This window comes from Eumetopias jubatus, unplaced genomic scaffold (genome assembly GCF_037043125.1).
Source record: "Eumetopias jubatus isolate StellerSeaLion01/CBP00866 unplaced genomic scaffold, mEumJub1_p1.0 scaffold_5, whole genome shotgun sequence".
In the NCBI taxonomy this organism is placed as follows: domain Eukaryota; kingdom Metazoa; phylum Chordata; class Mammalia; order Carnivora; family Otariidae; genus Eumetopias; species Eumetopias jubatus.
Window position 1 is genome coordinate 21,020,056 of NW_028274811.1, and position 22,826 is coordinate 21,042,881.

Genomic DNA, 22,826 nt, shown 5'->3' on the forward strand with positions numbered 1-22,826 from the left:
GATTCCTGATTATAAATAAGCAGCTTTTATATTCATGAAGTCGTTGACTGAAAACTTTTTATTTTGAGTGGTAGTTATGTTTTAAATATTCTCCCTAAAGCCCCTGGCAATCTTTTAGATAATGACTATGTAACAAATACAATGGAAATTCTTGATTTTGTTGGTGTTGGGTCAGATGACTAGCACACTGTTCTTTAGGTCAGACATGTTATTTTAATGTTGTTTTGTAATTATGTAGAGTTGTGTTTAGACAAACATATTTTGATAAATAGTATCACCCGAATCAGTATAATGCAAAGCAATGTTAAGCAGTATTCCACTGTATTTCTAGATTTCTCAATTACAAGAACTTGTTCATGGACTAGGAAAGGGGTTGGGTAGAAGGGATCTCCAGTTCAATGTGATAAGATAATTCTCAGGAATTTAGAGCCAACGCCTCTGACCAAAGCAGCAGGGTTGGAGATATTAGTGAATGAAGAATGAGTCTTTGTTAAGGGATGGGGGAATTCTAAAACTCAGTAAGTATACTTTGAAGCCAATATGATTCTAGCAATGGTTTTAAAATCCAACATCTACCTAAGAGAGAACTGACCAGACAGAAAAAGGGAAAAGGAGTGGCATTAACACACTGGTTTTCTAAAGACCTAACATGGCGGGTCTTGGTAGACCTTACTTTTTTCCCCCCAAAGTTATCCCAGTGTATAACTTCTGAGTTACCGCCTACACTTCAACATTTGGGGCAGTAGAGTTCTTTGGCAATTTTAGGAAATGTCTTATTAAGATCAGCCCCTCATTCCTCCCTGGTCTTCCCATCTGGAACTTGGAGGGGCAGTCATTTTACCGTGGATGTGTGTGACTCTGTTTTCCAGGATCAAAGTGATATGATCCTTTTCTCTTTGAAACTAGACTGGCTTGGGGGGATATAACAAAACTATTGGAACATCTATTCTTCCTGTTATCTGGTACATGCTTGTAATACATTGTATGAAAAAGAACCCACATTTTGGATTGGATTGGTTCAAATTCCATTGTTGTAACCTATTATTTTTATGAACTTGGACGAGCACCTACCTCTCTGAACACGTCCTAATTTCTCAGAATATGTACTTCATAAGACTGTCCTAATTAAATGACATTCTCATCTGTTGTAATTCTCTATCGTTTGAACCAGAAAATAAAGTTAGAGTTCATTTCATCCATCCTCTTATGAGACGAATGAGGAAATAAATGACTTTTTTTTTTTTGTTTTAATATGGAACACTTCACGGGCCCCTGGGTGGCTCAGTCATTAAGCGTCTGCATTCAGCTCAGGTCATGATCCTAGGGTCCTGGGATCAAGCCCCACATCGGGCTCCCTGCTCCGCGGGAAGGCTGCTTCTCCATCTCCCACTCCCCCTGCTTGTGTTCCCTCTCTCGCTGTGTCTCTGTCAAATAAATAAAATCTTTAAAAAAAAGTATATATATGGAACACTTCATGAACTTGCACTCATCCTTGGCAGGGCCCTGCTAATCTTCTCTGTATCATTCTAATTTTAGTATATGTCCTGCCAAAGTAAGCACAATACATCACTTTCTTCATGAGTGCTAGGCATTTTCCATATATTACGTCACTTAATCCACAGAAAATCCTGGGAAGCAGGGCAGATTATCTCCATTTTACAAATCAGGAACCAGGCTTAGAAAGGGTAGCTTGTAAGGTCGAGTAGGTCGCGTAGAGTGGACTGTGGAAAGTAAAACAGCCACTTGTTTTATCAGCAAAACGGGTTTATTCAGGAATAGAGAAATCACAATTTGAGCCATGCAAGCCATGGCAAACCGTAGGCAAACCATAGGCAAGTCGAGATCGAAGGAGAGAAATGTTAACTTACAGAGAAAAGAAGGAAGTTGGGAGCAGTTGGTTTAGACAAAAGTCCATTGGAGAGAAGTGAGTGTTCAGGCCTTCTCATTGACTGAGCTTGTTGCTGGGCAAGGAGAAATCCTTCCTTCCTCCTGCTGGGGTGGGTAGTCAAGTGGGCTTATTCCTGTTGGGGTCTGCAACTGAGGAGCAGAGGTGGTGCCTGAGAGCGCCCCCTCCTGGCCTCCAGGCTGCATTTTAATTAATTAATTTTTTTAGATGAAGAGGTTTTTTTGTTTTGTTTTTTAAGATCTTATTTTTATTTGACAGAGACACAGCGAGAGCAGGAACACAAGCAGGGGGAGTGGGAGAGGGAGAAGCAGGCTTCCTGCCGGGCAGGGAGCCCAATGCGGGTCTCGATCCCAGGACCCGGAGACCATGACCTGAGCCGAAGGCAGACGCTTAACGACTGAGCCACCCAGGCGCCCCTCCAGGCTGTATTTTAAATGAGGTTTCCTTTATTCAGTGTCATGAAAGTAACATAGCTGAGAATTGAGGTCCCAGACTGTCCAGTAGTGTGGTTCCACTATGCCGTGCTTGTCAAGGTTTTCCCTGCCCGCACGTGCCTAAGGGTAGAGGAGAGCCGGGAGTGCGGAGATCGGCCCTAAGTGGATGACCACAAGCACACAATTTCTTTAGAGCCCTGGGCCTATCTTTAAGATGACTGTGCATTTTGCATTCACTCCCTTATCTCAAGACAAAGGTTTCTTGCCCAGCCCTTGAGTAGAATTAATGATGCAGATTTACCCTCTGGCTTTGTAAACGTTGAGGAGACTCGCTTTTCATCCTGCAGGCTGGAGAGCTCCCTGGTGGTTTTGATTTCTTTGTTAAACTTTAAAAAAATTTTTTTTACCTTCAACATAAAGATTTGAAGTCGTGTTCAGTGAAGCCTGAACCAGTTTTAACTGATTCTGTTTCAGATCTCTATTCCGGCGTTCTCAGTCACCCTAATAAAGAAAACCAAAACTGCCCTCCTGGTGCCAAATGCCCTGATTATAGCGACAGTCACAGACCGGGTGAGTAGGCCTTGGAGCGAGGCACCTTCGCTTTGTCCTGTTTGTATATTGTTTCCCCTCACAAGGTGCTTTATTCTAATATAATTGTTGACAGTTTTGATTTTCCTGCTGACTTAATTCTACTTGCTTGGCCAAGGTCTAAAACATAAAATTCTTTCCCAACTTCCCTTTCCCTAATATCTCTTAGAAGAGGCTAAGCTGATATATTGAGTTTCTTTAATATTTAAAACAGCCACAGCCACCACATGGTTGAGGGGGTGAGGTAGGCTGAGACTGAAGAGTCTCTGGGGCGGGGTGGCCACCCTCCCCAGAACCTTACTTGGTCCCTCTCCAGAGCCGCCCCAGATACGTCAACCCGGTGCTTGCCATGCATGGTCAGCTTCAGGACCAGTTCCCCCTTTGCTTCCATGTTGCTTCAAGTACTGTTCTGTATAGAAATTCTAGAGCTACTCCTGACTTGGGCTGCCCCACACACTTGCAATGAGAAATATTTGCATTGAGAGTGCTGTTCATTTCAGTTTGGCCAGAAAGCGGGAGTGGAACAGTTCACCTACTCATTTCTCACTTGAAATTATTTTTTTAAGATTTTACCTACTATTTCAATGAAAGCAAAAAAGCTGCATTCCATTTCTAACCCTACTGGGTAACTTGAAGAAGGAAGGTGGGTGGAGAAAAGACAAAAGAGCCTAATCTGATGAGGTGGGAAATAGGTTAATATTTTGAAAAAAAAAGTTTTAATATTAATGGCTAACAAGCATTAAGTACTTCTCGTCAGGCATATGCGAAATGCTTTCCTTCTGTTTTTACATTGATTCCACACTGCTACCTAGGAGGGGTAGGTGTTAAAACTGGAGCCAAGGATCGCTTGAGTGTGAGACTTGATTTGGGCTCACGTCACGATCTCAGGGTCGTGGGATTGAGCCCCGCATTGGGCTCCGCAGTCAGCGCGGAGTCGGCTTGAGATTCTCTCTCTCCCTCTGCCCCCCCATCCGCATACTCTGTGTAAATAAATAAATAAAATCTTCAAAAGAAAAGAAAAAGTGAAGCCAAGAGTGGTAGCAGTCTGCCCAGTACCCTCTTGTAAGCAGCAGAGCCAGACCTAGCAACTAGGTCTAACGGCAGAATCCACAGTGTTAACTCCTTTGGAATACGTGCTTGCTGGGAAAGCCTATCAAGTGCTCTTGTCGATGAGTGAAAGGATAATCACAAACTTCTGGAAAGGGGCTCTGAAAAGATTCTGTGGCCCAAACAGACGGAGGAAGACTGAGTTTTAGTATTTTCTTAACATACTGTTCTTGGTAAAATCGTTTTCCCTTATGTCCTGTGTCTGCAAATTCTTTGTCTCATCTGATTTCACGTCTTTCCCATCGCGTATGTATACGCATCCACTAGAAAATCTCTGTATTTGTACAAGGGAGAATCTGGAAGTGGCTTGAAAAAGAACAAGCCTGTGAGAGCCTCTGGGAAATTGTTAATGGAAATCTAGGTCAGAACAGAGAGGACCCTTGGGAATTATTAAATACCTTAAACAAGCTTTAAAGAGGATCTAGCAAATATCACTAGCCTTTTTTTTTTTATCATCATCATTATTATTTTTAAGCCTGCCTGCGCATGTTTGGGGCATCCGTGTCAGCGTATTAGAGCCTTCATGTTGCTCTCTGTTGCTTTATTACTTAAATGAGGTGTGATGGTTTTGTTGCTGTTGTGGGGGAAGAGGTTTGGTTTATTACAGAAATGGAATAAAAAAAATGTGTGGGTGAATGAGACTGTAGACCAAAGAACAGTCTCCATCATTTAAAAAGGAAAAAAATTATACACAGATAAATTTTTTGCACTCTGAACCCTCACACCTTTCCAGGCAGTATCTGTTAATAATGACTCTGTCTTGTTTTTCAGTACATATTTGTCTCCCTACTCTCCAGAGATTCTACTTACAAGCTACTAAAATCTGTGTGTGGACACTTAGAAGTGAGTACAACATTCCTGAGCCTCGGTTGCTGTCTCTCTTTTCTATTTCCTCTGGTTTCCTAGTTGATCTGGTTTTTCATTTTTTCATTAATTTCAGAACACGAGCGTCGGGAACAGTCCCAACCCATCTTCTCTTGAAAACAGTTTCCGGGCAGACCGTCCTTCATCTCTGCCTCTGGTGAGTTGCCTACGTAACTATCTAAATCCCACCAAAAGGGCATGTGTCCCACAATCACACTTCTCCTTACACCAGGATCAGGGGATGGAAGAAGTGTAGACCTTAATATCTGAGGTAAAATGTGAAGACACAGGACATTTCTGTGCTGAAGAAAAGGGAGGACATAGGAGGCTATAAACTTTTTTCAAGTAACTAAAGAGCTGTCCTCCGAAAGAAACAGTATAGTGGACTGTCTGGGCGAGTGAGTGGTCAGTGGAGGTGTTTGTAAAATCTTGCTGTCTTTGCTTGTCAGTGTTGTTTTAGAGGGATTCACCAGTCTCTTAGGGTAGGGGCATGGTTCATCCCCACAAATCGTTGATTGTCTTCTTTGTTCCAGGCACTGTGCTAGTGTATGCTGTAAAGACACCAAGAAAAATCAAAACTAGTTCTTGCCTTTGAAGACTTTACAGCTTAGTAGAAAAGATGAGGAATATCCAGAAATAATTGTAAAAGAACTCTGTAGTGACCAAGTGAAAGAGTTTTTTTTTTTTTCCCCTTTCGATTTCATTGACTACATAGTAAATCTCCAGTGGAAAGTAATTCCCCCCATTTGTACAAGATTTATACCTATGATGGTATAATGTTGGCCCAAGAGAGTCCTTGCCATATTTCTTCAAGTGCTTATTCCCAAAATGATTAGTTAAATATTGGAATACCTTGAGTGCAATGGTATGAGCCCATGGTTTTCACATCTCCAAATCTTTCTTTTTGAGAGCTGTCATATAGTACAGGGGTTGAAAACTTGTACACATAAAAAGTTGTCCAAGAATGTTCATAGCTGGGACGCCTGGGTGGCTTAGTCGGGTAAGCATCTGCCTTCAGCTCAGTTCGTGATCTCGTGATCCCAGGATCAAGTCCCACGTTGGGCTCCCTGCTCTAGCAGGGAGTCTGCTTCTCCCTCTCCCTCCCCGAGTCCTCTCTTTCTCGCTCTATCTCAGATGAATGGATAAAATCTTCAAAAAAAGAATGTTCACAGCTGCACTGTTCGTAATAGCCTAAAAATAGAAACAATTCTAACATTCATCATCTGCTGAATGGATCAATAAAATGTAGTATGTCCATACAGTAGAATATAAAGGAAGGAGTACTGACACATACAACATGGAAGAACCTTGAAAACACGATGCTAAGCAAAAGAAGGCAGACACAAAAGGCCACATATGGTATGATTCCATTTATACGAAATGTCCCAAACAGACAAACTGATAGGAAAAGTAGATTAGTGGTTGCTGAGGGATGGGGGAAGGAGAAATTAGGAGTGGCTGCTACTAGGTAAAGGGTTTCACTTTGGGGGTGGTGGAAATGTTCTGAAATAAGCTGCTTGATGTTGTGATTATTCTAAAAACCACTAAATTATATGCTTTGAATGACGACTTTAATATTACATAAATTTTTATCTCAACTAAAAAAAAAAAACACCTGGTTGGGGGGGGGGAAGGAGTGGGAAGTAGTACAAAATAAAAGCCAACACATATGATTTGTAATCCAACAAACTTGGTTTCAAATCTGGGTTCCACCCAGCTGAGTTATGCCATCAGACAAGCTCTTTGACTGCTCTGACTCAGTTTCTTCATCCAGCAAAATGCCAACCTCATGATGCGGGGGTGAAGATTAAGTGCAGTCATCTGTCGAACGAGCTCTGCATACTGCCTGATACATGATAGGCATTCAGTCAATAATTATTAAATCGAAGAGACTTGAATTCTTCAGCTTTCTATCCCCTATATATTCTTGCATGAAATTGAAATGAATTATTGAAACGATCCCAAGAGAGCTAGTACAAGACACCTGTTCTTAAGACACCGGTTCTTAAGCATTTGGGGGATATAAAGTAAAACATCCCTGCTTTTTCCCTACTGCTCACCCCTCTGTCCTCCCTCTATAATTCAAAAGTGATAGCACAGACTCTCTTTTGATTTGGTTGAGGGGGGAAGAAAAGCTAAAAATTTGCTTTCAGTGTCTAATTTGTTAAAGCCATTTTTTCTTTCATCTCCAATACCTTTTTTTTTAAAGATTTTATTTATTTATTTATTTGAGGGAGAGAAAGAGAGAGAGAGAGCATGAGACGGGGGAGGGTCAGAGGGAGAAGCAGACTCCCCGCTGAGCAGGGAGCCCGATGCGGGACTCGATCCCGGGACTCCAGGATCATGACCTGAGCTGAAGGCAATCGCTTAACCAACTGAGCCAGCCCAATACCTTTTTTTTAAACTATGATTTAAAGGATACCTTCACATTTAGAACATGGATTTAGAAAACCGTGCGTCTCTTTTTTTCTCGTATACATCTGCGTCATTCACTTTTTCTCATGACAGAGTGCTAATGAGAGTTTTCCAGTTTGACTCTGGAAACTTTTCAGTCATCAGCAGTTCTTTCTCTAGACATTTGTTGTTTCAAACAAGTTGGCCACTGCTGACAGGATTTTAACTGCCCAGAAAAATCTGTTTCAGTCATCAGATGCTCTGATCTGTTGGGGAAATCCCAGCGGTATGGAATAATCCTCCCTTCTCTTTCAGTATTTTATAGGTGAGGCCTAAGTGAAAGGGCTGGGGGTTACAGAGGCCTGTCTGTTCACTGAGGGGAATTGGACTCTGTACACTTCCTTGTTTCCCTTCAGGATTTCAACGATGAATTCTCAGATCTGGATGGAGTGGTTCGACAAAGAAGGCAAGACATGGAAGGATACAGCAGCTCTGGGTCTCAGACTCCTGAATCCGAGAACTCGCGAGGTCTGAGAAATTTCTGTATGTTAACCAAAATGTAATGCTCCACCAAATATCCTCATCTCCCCCCTTTAAAACAAAAACACCACCAACAAAAACCACCTTGTCAAGTAATTAAGAAGGGACCAATTAGCAATTAATTAACAATTGAGAAGGGACTCTGGAGAAAGGGTAGTTCGAAAGTTTTAGGGAAAGGAAGTGTCTCCATGGTAAAAATCCATTTCTTTATACACATTTAATAAATGTCTCTTAAATCGACACAATAGTAGAGTGGTTGAAAAACACAAAATGTCTTTTTTACCTCTTCTTTCAGTCATATTATTCACTGTTCTAGCTGAACGGTCCCCATGAGTCAGTGGGCTAAGGACAGACTGTCATATAATTTTCTGACTTCCTTACGCATTGAATTTCAATACCTAACCAACATGTGAGAAGATCCATTTATATTCTCAGCCATTATGCATGTTGTGAGATTGATTTGCTCCGTTGGTTGATGCTGTGTTTTTAAATGCATTGGGAAGAAAACTTAGCCAGCCCCATTTTGGCTTGACAGATTTCCATGTGACAGAATCCCAGACAGTTCTGAATGTCTCCAAGGGAGAAACAAAACCAACTCGGGCAGATGCCCATGTGAATAGAGTGCCTGAAGGAAAAGCCAAGAATCTCCCTGTACATGGTAAGGAACAGAATGTCTTGGGTAAAGGGGGTGGTGGCGGTCATCTGCTTGTAACTTTTAAAGGGCCCTCAGATGTCAGGGGCATCTGGGTGGCTCAGTTGGTTAAGCATCCCACTCTTGGTTCTGGCTCAGGTCATGATCTCAGGGTCCTGGGATCAATCCCTGCATCGCGCTCCCTGCTCTGTGAGGAGTCTACTCCCTCTCCCTCTGCCCCTCCCTCTACTAGTGTACTCTCTCTCTCACTAAAGAAATGAAATCTTCAGTAAAAAATAAAAGGCCCTCATTATTTCACTTTATGACTGCCTTTCATATCCCCTCCCTTCTTGCTGTAGGTCTTCGTTCTGTGCATATTAATTCATGTACTCATTCACCAAACGGTATCCAGTTCTGTGCTTTATTGTGAGGGATACAAAGGTGAATAGCCTTCCTGGAGGTCCCTTCATTATTTTTAGTATTTTGAGAATGTCATTCAAAAATTGGTGATAAAACTCAAATTATTAAATTACTGCTTATTTAGTAAGTATTCTAATAGCTGTTTACCAATTATACTGATATGAGAGCAAGGATAGACACCGGGAAGGCTTCAGTCAATGTTTTCTTCAGTGTCTGTTATCCGGGAATTACCTCTTTCAAGTACCTCTTCCCCATAGGGACTTTGCTGGATGAAGGAGGTGTGCTGTAGTTTTAAAACTGTCTTGTTTTTTTGTTTCTTTCCCCACAACAGGTCAGTCAGAAACCATTGGAGTCTTACACAAGGTCAGGTCTCAGACATGTACGACTCTCCACCATATTCTTATATTTTACGCAATCATGTAAGTAGATAAATTTACTATGAGTGACTTAAAATCATTCATTTCTCTAAAAGAATAATCTCACAGTTCCAAGAGTCATTGTAAATCTCAGTTGTCTCATGTGACATCTTTCCTTTTACAATTTTTATCTCCTATTCCAGCATTTTGTTTTCCTTAGGCTTAGGTCACACTTTCCTATTCATCTCCTTATTTAAATAAATAGAGGGAGGAGGGAAGACCAAATTGGGTCAATTCCAGCAGAGGACTACATTCTGAGTGGATACTATTAGTAAGAACCTTGTTCTGTGGATGATGAAGCATCTTTAGCCTTACTATTTATTTTCTCATCTATCCCATGTTCTCCGGATGGAGACCAAAACAACGTCAAAATGCCATCATCCCTTTAACTGTGAACACTCAGGCATAGACTTTAAGACATTTCCCCTCAGCTTCCAGCCTTTAACCAGTTGTTTTTCTGAAAATAGGCTGGCCCGGTTCTAGGCTGTTCCTTACTACCAAGGAGGATGTGCCCACTTTTGTTTGCAGATAAAGAAGGGAGCTTGTGAAGACTGGGCACTCAGTGGCCAGACCCTCGTAGGAAGGGCCACGGCACCACGGGGGAGAGGGAGCACAGCTTTGTCATCCACCTTGGGCAAGGCCTCACGGGACCCTAGTAGAATGGCCATTGTTTGTGAGTTGAGGAACCTGGGCCAGAAGATTTTAAATCCTGTTCTAGCTCTCAAGTTGTTGACAAGCATCAGTCTGTTGAAAAAAGACCTTTTTCAAGTCTCTGTGGCAAGTTAATTTTGGAGAATATCTTGCCTTAAAGGTACAACACTGGCTCTGAGTTGATGGTTTCGTGTCAGTTCATGAGCCTATTGAGAATTTCTCTTTTATCCCTCTGCAGTGTCTGTGCACTAATCATCTCGACGTTCTACATGAGATACAGAATTAATACTCTGGAGGAGAGGCTGGGGTCGCTAACCTCCATTGTGGACACTCAGCATCATGAGTAAGACGATTCCCTCCTGTGCTGTCATCTGCTTGCTACCGAGACTAGTGTAATGTTGGGCACTTACCATCCTTCTCAGCAACCATGAGTCGAGGTTACATTCTGTATGAGACATTCTGTTAAGCCTATCTGTGGGAAGTAAAGGGGTAGGTGGGAGGGTCCTAGAGATGAATGCCCTGACTCTGAATTGTTCTTGCTAGAGTGTTGCCAGTTTATCAAGAAACAAGCCTGATTTTACATTATCTTGTTCTGGTAGCCTAAGACTCAGTTGTGACCTTGGCCTATTTATTAAAATATACCAGTTTATCTTAGTAAAATGGCAGTGGGTGAAGACATTAATAGGAAAGAAGCAGTGGAAGTAACTCAGCTCATTTATCATGCATTAACTCTTATATTGACGAAACTCTTGACCACTTTTAAGATCTCTGTGACTAGTAATTAGCTGAATGCATCTGTGAAGATTTTCCATCACTGTCATTTTTAACAGGTCTGACCTAATTAAACCTTTCAGACAGAGCTCTTTCCTTCAAATCCATATACATAAGAATTTTGATCCATTACCTAAAAAGTGAAATAAATTACCCCATGTTAGAAAGCATACTTTTAACCCAAGTTCTTTTTTTTTTGTTTGTTTAACTGTTGGTTTTTTGGGGTTTTTTTTTTTTAGTTTATTTATTTTAAGTAATCCTACACCCAACGTGGAGCTCAAACTCGTGACCCAGAGATCAAGAGTCATGTGCTCTTCTGAGCCAGCCAGGTGCCTAACTTAAGTTCTAAAAGTAGAGATACTCATTTATAGAGTTTATACCATGTGCTAGAGACTCTATTAGAATAGATATATATATATATGCACAATTTCCTCTCATTTTATTCACCATAACCTTTTAAGATAGCCTTTATTCCCATTTTACAGACGAGGACAACGAGACCAAATAAATAATTTAATGTCATACAGTTTGTAATAAAATCAGGACTCAGATGCACACCTGTATGACTACATGGAGGACAGGCTTTCCAGTCTACCAATGGCTTGGTTGTGAGGTACAGCCTAGGAATTGGATTAGGCTGTTTAGAGTGTGCTGCGGAATCATCTGGATGGCTTGTTAAAACAGATTGCAGGGCCCATCCCCAGAGTTTCTGATGAACTAGAACTGAGGGCCCGAGAATTTGCATTTCTGTCAAGTTCCCAGGTGATGCTGATGGTGCCGGCCTGGTTCTACACTTGGAGAACTATTAGACTATACCATTCTAGGGCCTCTTTATGCTCAAACAACTACCTAAAAGTCTTGTTCTGTGGCTTACACGTCTGCTGGCATACAGGTTCTTTTTGAACCATAATATATACCTTTGAGCCAATAATACGGAAACATAAAAACAGTCTAGAACAGAAATATACCCTGCCCTTACTTCCTCTCTCCCATCTTGTTCAAAATGTTAACATACAGGGGTGCCTGGGTGGCTCAGATGGTTAAGCGTCTGCCTTCGGCTCAGGTCATGATCTCAGGGTCCTAGGATTCAGCCCCGTGTCGGGTTCCCAGCTCAGCGGGGAGTCCGCTTCTCCCTCTCCCTCTGCCTCTCTCTCAAATTAATAAATCTTAAAAAAAAAAATGTTAACATACTTTTTCTACACTAATCTAGCATGCCTTCCTAGTTCAGTATCATATAGGGTTGATTTTTTTTTTTTTTTTACACAAAAATGTACCTCATGTCCTATTATCATTTTGTTAACTCGGTGATGATGAGGGGGGAAACTCCACTAACAAGGACAAAAGGAATATTCAGTCCACTCTTTAAATAATCAACTTAGGGAGAAGTACAGTCTGAAAAATCATCATTTAAAGGAAAAATCACAAGGATTATTTATGACATGAGACCAGGAACACCCATGACGGGAAGATGTTCATAAAGTAATTTATAGGGACCTGAGCTTCTCCCATGTCTCTCCCTGCCAAGGTGATCCAGCCATGCTGCCCAGTAGCTAGACCTGCACTTGTAAGTGGGTTGGTTAGTTGTCACGGAATCCGTACCTTTTACCGGCTTTGTGAGTGTGTCCGTAGCTTGTACGCTGTCAGAATTACATGTTGACCCATCAGCTCTGTGGGTCTCCGTTCTTGCCTCTAGACACTGAAAGATTCCCCTTCAGGTTCCTGTTTGGGATCTAAGATTTTGATGGTATGGCTCAGGGATAAAGAAAGAATTGTTTATTTTTAGTAAGGGTAAACAGAAAAATATAATGGCTTTCTTAATGTTTAGACGATCATCAGTCATTCACCAAGTACATGTGTAAAATAATTAGACCCATCACTGCCATCTAAAAACTTAATGGCTAGGGCGCCTGGGTGGCTCAGACGGTTAAGCGACTGCCTTTGGCTCAGGTCATGATCCTGGAGTCCCAGGATCGAGTCCCACATCGGGCTCCCTGCTCAGCAGGGAGTCAGCTTCTCCCTCTGACCCTCTTCCCTCTCGTGCTTTCTATCTCTCATTCTCTCTCTCTCTCAAATAAATAAATAAAATCTTTAAAAATAAATAAATAAAATAAAATAAAAACTTAATGGCTAAATAAATTACAACCAAGAAATATGGAGAAGATAGAGACCAGGGTTGTTAACCTTAATATGAAAATCTGATCAACGGCTTTTTAGACCATCTCTCCAGGAAAATGTACATACAGCTCTCAATTTCCTAGTTTCAGCTGGTATAGGACCCTAGTGGGCCCTGGGGAAGAGCTCCTGCCATAAATAGTTCAAATGGTGCACAATGAATACATGTTCCATTATAAGACAAGGGCAATTACATGGGCATGGCCAAGTCTCAAAAAAAAACCAAAAAAAAAAACTACAAAAGTCTCACACTTGAGCAGCAATTTGACTAAAATCCCTATACATTCTGAAAGTTCCTGTGTAAATGGTCCCTCCTCCCATGAGAAATAAGCCTGTGACTGAGAAGAGCAATGATTCTTGCCCATTTCTGCTCTGGTGGGGGCAGCAAGGATCTGAGGGGCACAAGAGGTCTAAGAAACCATGTGCTTGAGCAGAATTGCCTGATTTTTTTGTTCTGAAGCCAGGGCACCACATTGCCACCTCAACAAAAACAGCTCAAGAGACATCCAGCTGAGCTTCTAAGATGCAGTCCCCTCCACGTCCACTCAGCCCCGGGGGGACTACCACAGGGCCTTCCCGACGTTAACAAGTGAAAGGCTTATGGTCGACTGCTGTAACCGAGTCTTCTGTTCAAATAAATTTAAAATGTGTTCATTCTACTTCTTCCTTTGCCATCCCCTGCCCACAATCATTTTTCTCTTTGTTCTTACAGACAGACAGCACCATCCGGCCTGGGGTCACAAGTACAGTTCAATGTGGAGGTCCTCTGCCAAGAGCTGACGGCTAACATAATGAAATTAGAAAAGGTGACTCATTCATTTCCTGGGTTGGGGCGGGAGCCATAGTGCGTCTTGACAGCCAGAGAGCAGGGATTATGCACACAAACACCTTCAGGGTGTAGCAAGCAGCCTCCGTGACCAAAAACCCAGCCAGGGGATGTCACAGTAAATACGAAAGAGTATTTTTTTTTTTAATTTCCACCAAGAAATTGGTTTCAGTCTCATTCTCCTTATGGGTGTGTCTTTGGCTTTTCCTCCTTAGTTAGAAAGATTTCTGTCTACCACAAGGGCCCGGTAGCCAGTGACTGCTGACACAGGGCTCAGTGGAGGCACACAGCCGGCCCCACCCAGGCTGATGGTTGCCATACGTGAAATACTGTGTTCAGTCTCTGTAAGAACCCTGCCAGATGGATGTCACTCTTCTGACAGACGAAGAGTCCAGTAACTGGCTCAAGGAGACATGCAGAGAAAGCTGGCAGATCTGGAATTTGAACCAGGTCGGATTCCAAAGTTGTGTTTGCTGCTCCTCACAGTCCAACCTGAGGCCTTGTCAGGAAAGCCACTGATGTACCTTTACCCTCTAGAAGTATCTAACAGTAGGGCAGTTCTCGAGCAAATCTGTCCTGAAGCCTGTGTCATTCTTCAAAGCCAGGAGGAGGGCGGACAGGAAGATGGACACAGGAGAAATGGCCCAGAGTTAGACCTAATTAACATTTCTTCACTTCTCCTTCCAGCGTATGTCTAGCTCTTCCATCTGGTGGTTTGTTTCTGCCCTAAACCTTAAGGAAAGGTTTCAAGTGCAGGGTTCAGTTCAAACTGTTACCACAAATGCCCAGCATGTGGTGGCTTCCCCTAACAGTGTACTCACGATTACTCGGTAAGAACCATGAAATACAGGGGCGCCTGGGTGGCTCAGTCGTTAAGCGACTGCCTTCGGCTCAGGTCATGATCCTGGAGTCCCGGGATCGAGCCCCACATCGGGCTCCCTGCTCAGCAGGGGGTCTGCTTCTCCCTCTGACCCTCCCCCTGCTTGTGTTCCCTCTCTCGCTGTGTGTCTCTCTTTCTCTGTCAAATAAATAAATAAAATCTTTAAAAAAAAAAAGTGAAATACAAATGAGCCAAATTAGCTTAGTTTTGCTAAGACTAAATGGTAGTTAGCATTCAGCTACTGAAGTACTGAGCTCCAAGGAGTTTCCAAAATTCAGTTCTAAACCAAAGGATGACCTAGAATTCCTATTGAATCCGTGGACAAACTTGGAAACTTTTTCTTTTTTTAACTCAAAATCATCCTAGAGAAGGTCGGGTGTAGGCACCCAAAGTGTTTTCTTTTCTAAAATGTGAGTTGCTGAGAATTGAAGAGAATTTTTTTATGTTTCATGACATGCTTACAGATGTTTGGTTTCTGGGCATCTGGGTGGCTCAGTCTGTTAAGAGTCTGCCTTTTTGCTCAGGTCATGATCTCAGGGTCCTGGGATAGAGCCCCGCATTGCGTTCCACGCTCAGTGGGGAGCCTGCTTGAGATTCTCTCTCTCCCTCTGCCCCTCCCCCAACTCATGCTTGTGCCCTCTCAAATAAAATATATATATATATATATATATAAAATCTTTCTTTTCTTCCATGGGGTTCCCCACTCCCATCACAGTATTGCTTGTTGAGAATTCCTTGCTCAGAATTCTTGAAAGTTCACTTACTCAACAAACATCTTCTGAGCACATTTTTGATGCCCAACACTGTACTGTAGTCTCGAGATCCAAAGATACGTCATGGACCCTGGGCCTTGAAACTCAGTCTTCTGGGAAATGGGTAGTATCTAGTAGGAGTGTTAAACATTGATGGTTTGAATCAGACACCACATGACACACAGGCTCTGTAAGGATCGGTTTCCCATTATCTCTGCATTTAGGTCACACTTGGTGTTGCCAAGGCTTTGTTCTTTTCCTTCCATCTGATTTCTCTTGGTCTCTCCTGACACTTTCATCTTTGTGCCACTCTTTTCATATTTAGCCCTTTTTTTTTTTTTTCATTTTAAAGTGGATTATCAACGGAGTTGGGATCCATTAAGCAGCATTTGCCTGATCTAAATTGAACCCAGGGGGTGGCTTTTTTTTTTTTTTTAAGATTTTATTTATTTGACAGAGAGAGCAGGAACACAAGCAGGGGGAGTAGGAGAGGGAGAAGTAGGCTTCCCGCGGAGCAGGGAGCCCCATGTGGGGCTCGAACCCAGGACCCTGGGATCATGACCTGAGCCGAAGGCAGACGCTTAACGACTAAGCCACCCAGGCACCCCAGTGGCTTTTTATTCAAGGTAGGATAGATTAATCTCAAACATTACACAGGTCATGGCAAATGGTCCCTTGATAGACTCCATTCTATTTAGTAACAGGAACTTCTCTCTCATTATTTCCAGATACAAAACAACCTACAGAAGCTGCTTGAGAATGGTGACTGACAGACTGGATTGTTCAGGCCAACACGATACCTCGAGCTTCCCTTTGAAGAAGGTGTTCCCCTCGGCATTCTGGCGGAGCGCTCCCTGCTGGCCAGAGGAGCGGACAGACGGGCATCCCCAGCCATGTTTGCACTTGAAGGTCTCCAGCTCAGGAAGGGGTGGGGGCGGGATAATTCTGGTTCCTGTGCAATAAACATTGACCCGCTGTCTCTGAGGAAGTTCTCAGTGCTGCTGCCTGAACAACACAGACCCATCTCTGGAGGTCTCAGGACAGGCCTGGTGGACACTCATTCGGATGACTGTGGTTCCACAGTTCTCGTGACTGTGTCAGCAAACACACTCCACTCCGTGCCTTCTTAGTCCTTTCTGTGCTCCTTTTCTCTCCTTTACACCCCTCTGAACCAGCCTTCGAACTAAGGGATAGATCATGTGCCAGAAACCTGATACGGTCCTTTCAAGAATTAGCCCTGACTCTTCCAAAACAGACTTGCCTCAAACAAACACCAGCATTTTTTCTTTTCCGCTCTTCTGCTGTTCTGTTCTGCTTGAAATCACCCTGTGTATCTTCTCAATTCAGGACAGGCAGGAATACCACAAAGCAGATTAAAGATATCCTGTTTATGTTTTGTTTTGTTCCTATAACTAACACTTAATTGGACTGTTCGTCACCCACCCCACCTCAAGAATCTATGACCACATGTGACAAGTACTAAATTAAACTTACTCTGAAACCAAAACTAATCTTTAAACCAAAAAGTACAAAATGATTTGATACTGGATGAAAAACACTGATTTTTTAAGTTTATAGGTGGACTATGTTATAGTTTTGAAACAGGATGCCTATATGGAATGCTGAAACCCCTCTCAGCATGACAAATGCATGCTTCTCTCTTTTGCTGACTAAAAGAAGTAACTGGTGGTTTCCTAACTTCTATCTACCATATGGGATGGCTGGTTTTTATTAATAATTATTTAGGTACCATAAGATCTGTAATATAAATGATACTCTGTTTCTATTGGCAATGCATTTTATAATCATTTCTATGAAATGTATTTTGTTTAATCAGATAAGCTAATAAATGAATTGGTTACATCTTTTGTATTTGTTAGCCTCCTGGACAAGAACTGTGCCTGGTGCACCCCCCGCCCCGGCTTTTAATAAATACTCACTGGTTAAAATGCCCTGCTAACACTGTGTTTTGTCAGTTTGTAAACTCTTTTAACTAAGACAACATGGCCTTTTTAACTGCATCTCACCTCCTCTCTACTACTTCCAACTACCCATACTTCTCTCCTCCCAAGTATCCATTTCAAAACTCAAAAATGATCTAAATTCTGGGGTGGCATTGATACAGGGGAAAGAAAATGAACTTTGAAATCAGAAAAATAATGCTTTATTCCTGGGTCCACATTTTATGAGTTATGTCACCTGAAGATTTTTGGCCATTTTCCCCCATTTTATTTATGTGACTAAAAGTACCAACAAAAAATGTCATTGGGAGGATCAAACGTGATGATGTCTCTAGAGCACAGCAGGGTCACGCGACTAGTACACTCTCATAACAAGGGCCATATTCGTTATTTTTTAGAAATGTTGTCTGACATTCCAGTTCCATAAAAGTTGTGTGTCAGTATAGGGATTCAAGAATGGGTAAGCCACCTATATAGGGAAATTTTACAATGTATGAAAAACTTTAAAAGGTTCAAATTTCACAGCAAAGGAAACAAAACTAAAAGGCAACCTTCAGAATAGAAGATATTTGCAAATGACACATCCGATAAAGAGTTAGTATCTAAAAAATACAAAGAACTTTGTCCCAAAAACAAATAATCCAATTAAATGGGCAGAAGACATGAACAGAAATGTCTCCAAAGAAGACATCCAGATGGCCAATACACATGAAAAGATGCTCAACATCACTGACCATCAGGGAAATGCAAATCAAAACTACAATGAGCTGTTACCTCACACCTGTCAGAATGGCTAAAATCAAAAACACAAGAAACAAGTGTTGACAAGGATGTGGAGGAAAAAGAACCCTCTTGCACTGTTGGTGGGAATGCAAACTGATGCAGCCATTCTGGAAGACAGTATGGAGGTTCCTCAGAAAGTTAAAAATAGAACTACCCTATGATTCAGGAATCGCACTACTGCATATTTACCCAAAGGATACAAAAACACTAATTCAAAGGGATATATGCACCCGTTTGTAGCAGCATTATTTACAATAGCCAAATTTTGGCAGTAGCCCATGTCCACTGAAAGATGAAGTGATATATAGACAAACATAGTGATATATGAAATTATATAATTGTGTGTATACATAACAGTGGAATATTATTCAGCCATAAAGAAGAATGAAACCTTGCCATTTGCGATGACATGGATGGAGCTAGAGGGTATTATGCTAAGCAAAATCAGTCAGAGAAAGACAAAACTGTATGATTTTGCTCATATATGGAATTTAAGAAATAAAAGAACAAAGGGGGGAGAAAACAGAGACCAAGAAAAAGACTCTTAACTCTAGAGAACAAACTGATGGTTACCAGAGGGGAGGTGGGGGGGGGGGGTGACATACGTGATGAGGATTAAAGAGTACACTTACCAAAAAAATAAAATCTTTGAATTTCAGGAATTAGTAATCTGCTCTCTAGAAATTTATCCTGAAGCAATAAGCAGAAATCTAGTCTAAGATTTATATGCAAGAATATTCTTTGAAGAATTATGACAGCAAAATATTAGAGATTCTAAATATTCAATAACAACAATTAAATGATACAACTATTTAGAACTGTATTGTCAAAGAATGGCATTAAAAATACCATTAAAGGGGCGCCTGGGTGGCTCAGTCGTTAAGCGTCTGCCTTCGGCTCAGGTCATGATCCCAGGGTCCTGGGATCGAGCCCCACATCAGGCTCCCCAGTCTGTGGGGAGCCTGCTTCTCCCTCTCCCTCTGCCACTCCCCCTGCTTGTGTTCCTGCTCTCGCTGTCTCGCTCTCTGTCAAATGAATAAATAAAAATCCTTAAAAAAAAGAGTACCATTAAAAAGGGAAGCACAAAACTATATGATATGCTCCCAATTTTGTGAAGAAATTCCTACATGTATGTGTATATACACACATATATACACATGGAAGCACACACACATTGACCTTTTCTATATTCTCTAAATTTGGCAGAATGAGCAGTTACTACCTTTTTTTAATCAGAGAAGTTGATTAAAAACATTAAGTGACTCTCGGCAGGGAATGAGATCTTACAATTGTGCCCACCCTGCCCAATAACATTGACCCTAGTTCTGTACCAGGAGTGACTTCATCAGTGGTTTTTCCAACATCCACTACAGTGTTTTCCAAAGAGAGAGAACATACATCATCATTTCTAAATTTAGTGACTATTTTTGCTCTGGGTATGCTGTTACTTGTTTTTTTGTTTTGTTTTGTTTTGTTTCTCGTTAGTAGCTCCTAAGTCTAAATCTGGTACAGATGAATCTGAATGATGATACCCAGGTCATATGTCTGCATATTAACTCCAAAGAAGCATGGGAAAGCAAGCATCTGGAATTTTTCAGCCTCTACCACCGAGATCAAAAAAGCAGGGAATTCTAAAGTAGAAAAGGGTTTCAGATGTTGAGTGGTCAAAATAACAGCAAATGTCCACCATATGCCTTGCCCTTTAAAAACTTTAGCATTGCCTTTCTAGAATCAGGAAAAAAAAATCTTAAGAGGAGATTAACTGGTTGAAATTCTATTTCTGTGCATCCTAATATTTTCATCTGTGATGAAATATATACTATTTGGATGAATGGAAATCACCAGTCTCACATAAACTGAAAAGCTCTCAAGCTTTGTGAATATTTAAGATACTTTCCTACATAGACTCTACAACACTCCAAGGCATTTCCCAGGTATTCACTTATGCAATTCTTCGAAACCATCCCAGACACATTTTTCTTTAAGATTTTATTTTTACATAATCTCTACACCCATGGTGGACCCCAAGAGTCTCATGCTCCTCCAACTAAGCCAGCCAGGCACATTTTTTTTGTCTTCCACAACTCATCCTAATTAAAAAATTCATGGCATCAGATTGAAAATTTTCCAACTTAAATGTGAATTTTCTCTTCTTATGTGGTTTTGTTTTATGTATCCTAATAGTGAAATTCAGGTGATGCTCTCCTTGTTTATCTGTTTGTTTCTGGTCATGGACATTAACCAGGTAAGTTTTGCTCTCAAGCATTTTTTTTCCAAGATTTTATTTTTAAGTAAAAATACACCCAACATGGGGCTTGAACTCACAACCCTAAGATCAGGAGTCATATGCTCCACCCACTGAGCCAGCCAGGCACCCCTCAAGCATTTTTTCAAGTCAAAATTCTACACACAGGTAATAGTTAGGCTGTCATTTGGGATCCATAACCTGATCTTCTCACAAAGAAGCCCAGTGGTAATATTCTTTTTATGTGCTTCTTTTAAGGCTATCCCTACCAATAATGATAATTTTACCAGTTCTTGATTAAACCAAAAAATTAGAGACATTAAATGAAGCATCTTTGAACTGAGTTTCTACCATTCTTTGTTTAGAAATGTTAAGCCTTACCAGAGCAATCTACAGGTTCAATGCAATCCCCATCAAAATTCCAATAACATTTTTCACAGAAATAGAACAGTCCTGATATTTGCATGAAATCACAAAAAAAAAAAACAAAAAACAACCAAACAGCCAAACAAGGCATCCTGAGAAAGAACAAAAACAGAAGCATCACGCTCCCTGATTTCAAACTATATTATGAAACTATAGTAATCAACACAGTATGCTATTAGAATAAAAACAGACATATAGATGAATGGAAAAGAATAGAGAGCTCAAAAATAAACCCATGCATATATGGCCAACTAATTTATGACAAAGGAGCCAAAAATTTATCATGAAAAAAGCAGTGTTTTCAATAAATGGTGTTGGAAAAACGGGACAGCCCCATGCGAAAGAATGGAAATGGACCTCTATCTTACACTGTACACAAAAATAAACTCAAAATAGACTAAAGACTTGAATGTAGGAACTGAAACCTAAAATTTCTAGAAGAAAACGTAGGCGGTGTGCTCCTTGACATTGGTCTTGGCGATGCTTTTTAGGATCTGACATCAAAAACAAATACCATAAAAGAACAAATAAACAAGTGGGACTCCATCAAACTAAAAAGCTTCTATACAGCAAAGGAAACCGTCGACAAAATGAAAAGGCAACCTACTGAATAAGAGAAAATATTTGCTAATCATATATCTGAGAAGGGATTAATAGTCAAAATATATAAACTCACACAACTGAATAGCAAAACAAACAATGTGATTAACAAATGGACCAAAGAACTGAACAGACATCTTTCCAAAGACAGAGAGATGACCAACAGGGTATGTGAAAAGAGTCTCAATATCACTCATCATCTGGTAAATGCAAATCAGTATCACAATGAGCTACCACCTCTACCTGTTAGAATGGCTATTATCAAAACGCCAAGAGATAGTAAACGCTGGCTAGGACATGGAGAAGAGTGAGCCCTCCTACACTGGTGGTGACAATGTAAATTGGTGCAACCACTATAGAAAACCCATGAAGGTTCCTCAACAAATTAAAAAGAGAGCTACCATAGGATCCAGTAACTCCACTGCTGTATATTTAGCCAAGAAAACCCAAAAACATTAACTCAAAAATATATATGCACTCCCATGTTAATGGGACATTGCAGCATTATTTACAATAGCCAAGATATGTAAACAACCTAAGTGTATATTGATGAATGGATAAAGAAAGCGCAGTGTATATATTACAATGAAATATTACTATATGACATTAAATATCTATTATTTCACTAAATATGTGTATTATTCAATAAAAAAAAAAAAAGAAATCTTGGGAGTTCCAATCGAAGAAGGCAGTGCAAGAACACCCTGAACTCACCTTCACCATGGACACACCAAATCGACACCTATTTATAGATCAATTTCTCCTAAAGAACTAACTGCTGACTGAACAGCTTCCACACACCAAAAGATGGAGAAACCACATAGAGAATGGTGACGTATGGGGACATAGTTTACAAAGGAAAGCCAACCTTGATGATGCAAACTGCAGTGGGGATGGGTAGTGCTGAGGGACCCTGAGCAGATTCATCTGCCTTGGGGGACGGAAAAAAAAAAAAAAGCCACAGTTTATAAAAGCAACATAAAAGATCCAGGCCTAAAATCCTACCAAACAGCAGGGGAGCTGTTGGAACTCTCCGTGGGTTGAAAGGGCTGGTGAGCACCACAGTTTATGTTTCTTCTCTACCCTGATGGCATGGACAGGAGCAGAGTATGGGCACCCTAGTCGGCCTGCTGCCTCACTGAGCCCCTGGCTCCTAATGCACACCAGCCTCAGCATGGTACACAACAGGACATCCCTGGTCAGGGCTCACTGTAGCTCCAGCCTTTCACCGAGGTGACACAGATGCAAAGCACCCCAGAAGACTCGCAGGGGGCATGGAGCACCCCAAAATATCCTAGCTTTTACCCAGTTCAACTTCGGCTGGCCTCGCAGGATGCCCTCAGCACAGAGCCTGGAACTAGCAGTCCGTACACACTTCAGCTTCAGCTGTCCTGTAGAGACGCCCTCTGCACAGAGAGCCCTGGGACTTCCGCAGCCCATGCGCACGTCAGCTCTAGCC

At 41.4% G+C, this 22,826-nt stretch overlaps 1 protein-coding gene and 1 non-coding gene across 4 annotated transcripts in view; one reads left to right on the forward strand and one right to left on the reverse strand.

Moving 5' to 3' along the window:
• The window catches only part of GRAMD2B (GRAM domain containing 2B), a 69,494-nt gene extending 52,168 nt beyond the window's left edge, over positions 1–17,326 (forward strand). For 2 of the 3 annotated variants that reach the window (XM_028103642.2, XM_028103641.2), the window contains 9 exons: positions 2,815–2,910; positions 4,807–4,878; positions 4,976–5,056; positions 7,710–7,821; positions 8,369–8,491; positions 9,216–9,303; positions 10,190–10,294; positions 13,607–13,700; positions 16,081–16,208. In XM_028103642.2, coding sequence (XP_027959443.1) covers positions 2,815–2,910; positions 4,807–4,878; positions 4,976–5,056; positions 7,710–7,821; positions 8,369–8,491; positions 9,216–9,303; positions 10,190–10,294; positions 13,607–13,700; positions 16,081–16,122 — 813 coding nt within the window. In that variant the 3' untranslated portion in view covers positions 16,123–16,208. Of the gene's footprint in view, positions 1–2,814; positions 2,911–4,806; positions 4,879–4,975; positions 5,057–7,709; positions 7,822–8,368; positions 8,492–9,215; positions 9,304–10,189; positions 10,295–13,606; positions 13,701–16,080 lie in introns of all 3 variants that reach the window. The other variant, XM_028103639.2, reaches the window with a different exon arrangement.
• LOC114209646 (U6 spliceosomal RNA) lies at positions 1,457–1,560 on the reverse strand. Its single transcript, XR_003609378.1, has one exon. It is a non-coding gene; the product is annotated as a U6 spliceosomal RNA (small nuclear RNA).
• Positions 17,327–22,826: the final 5,500 nt, after the last annotated feature.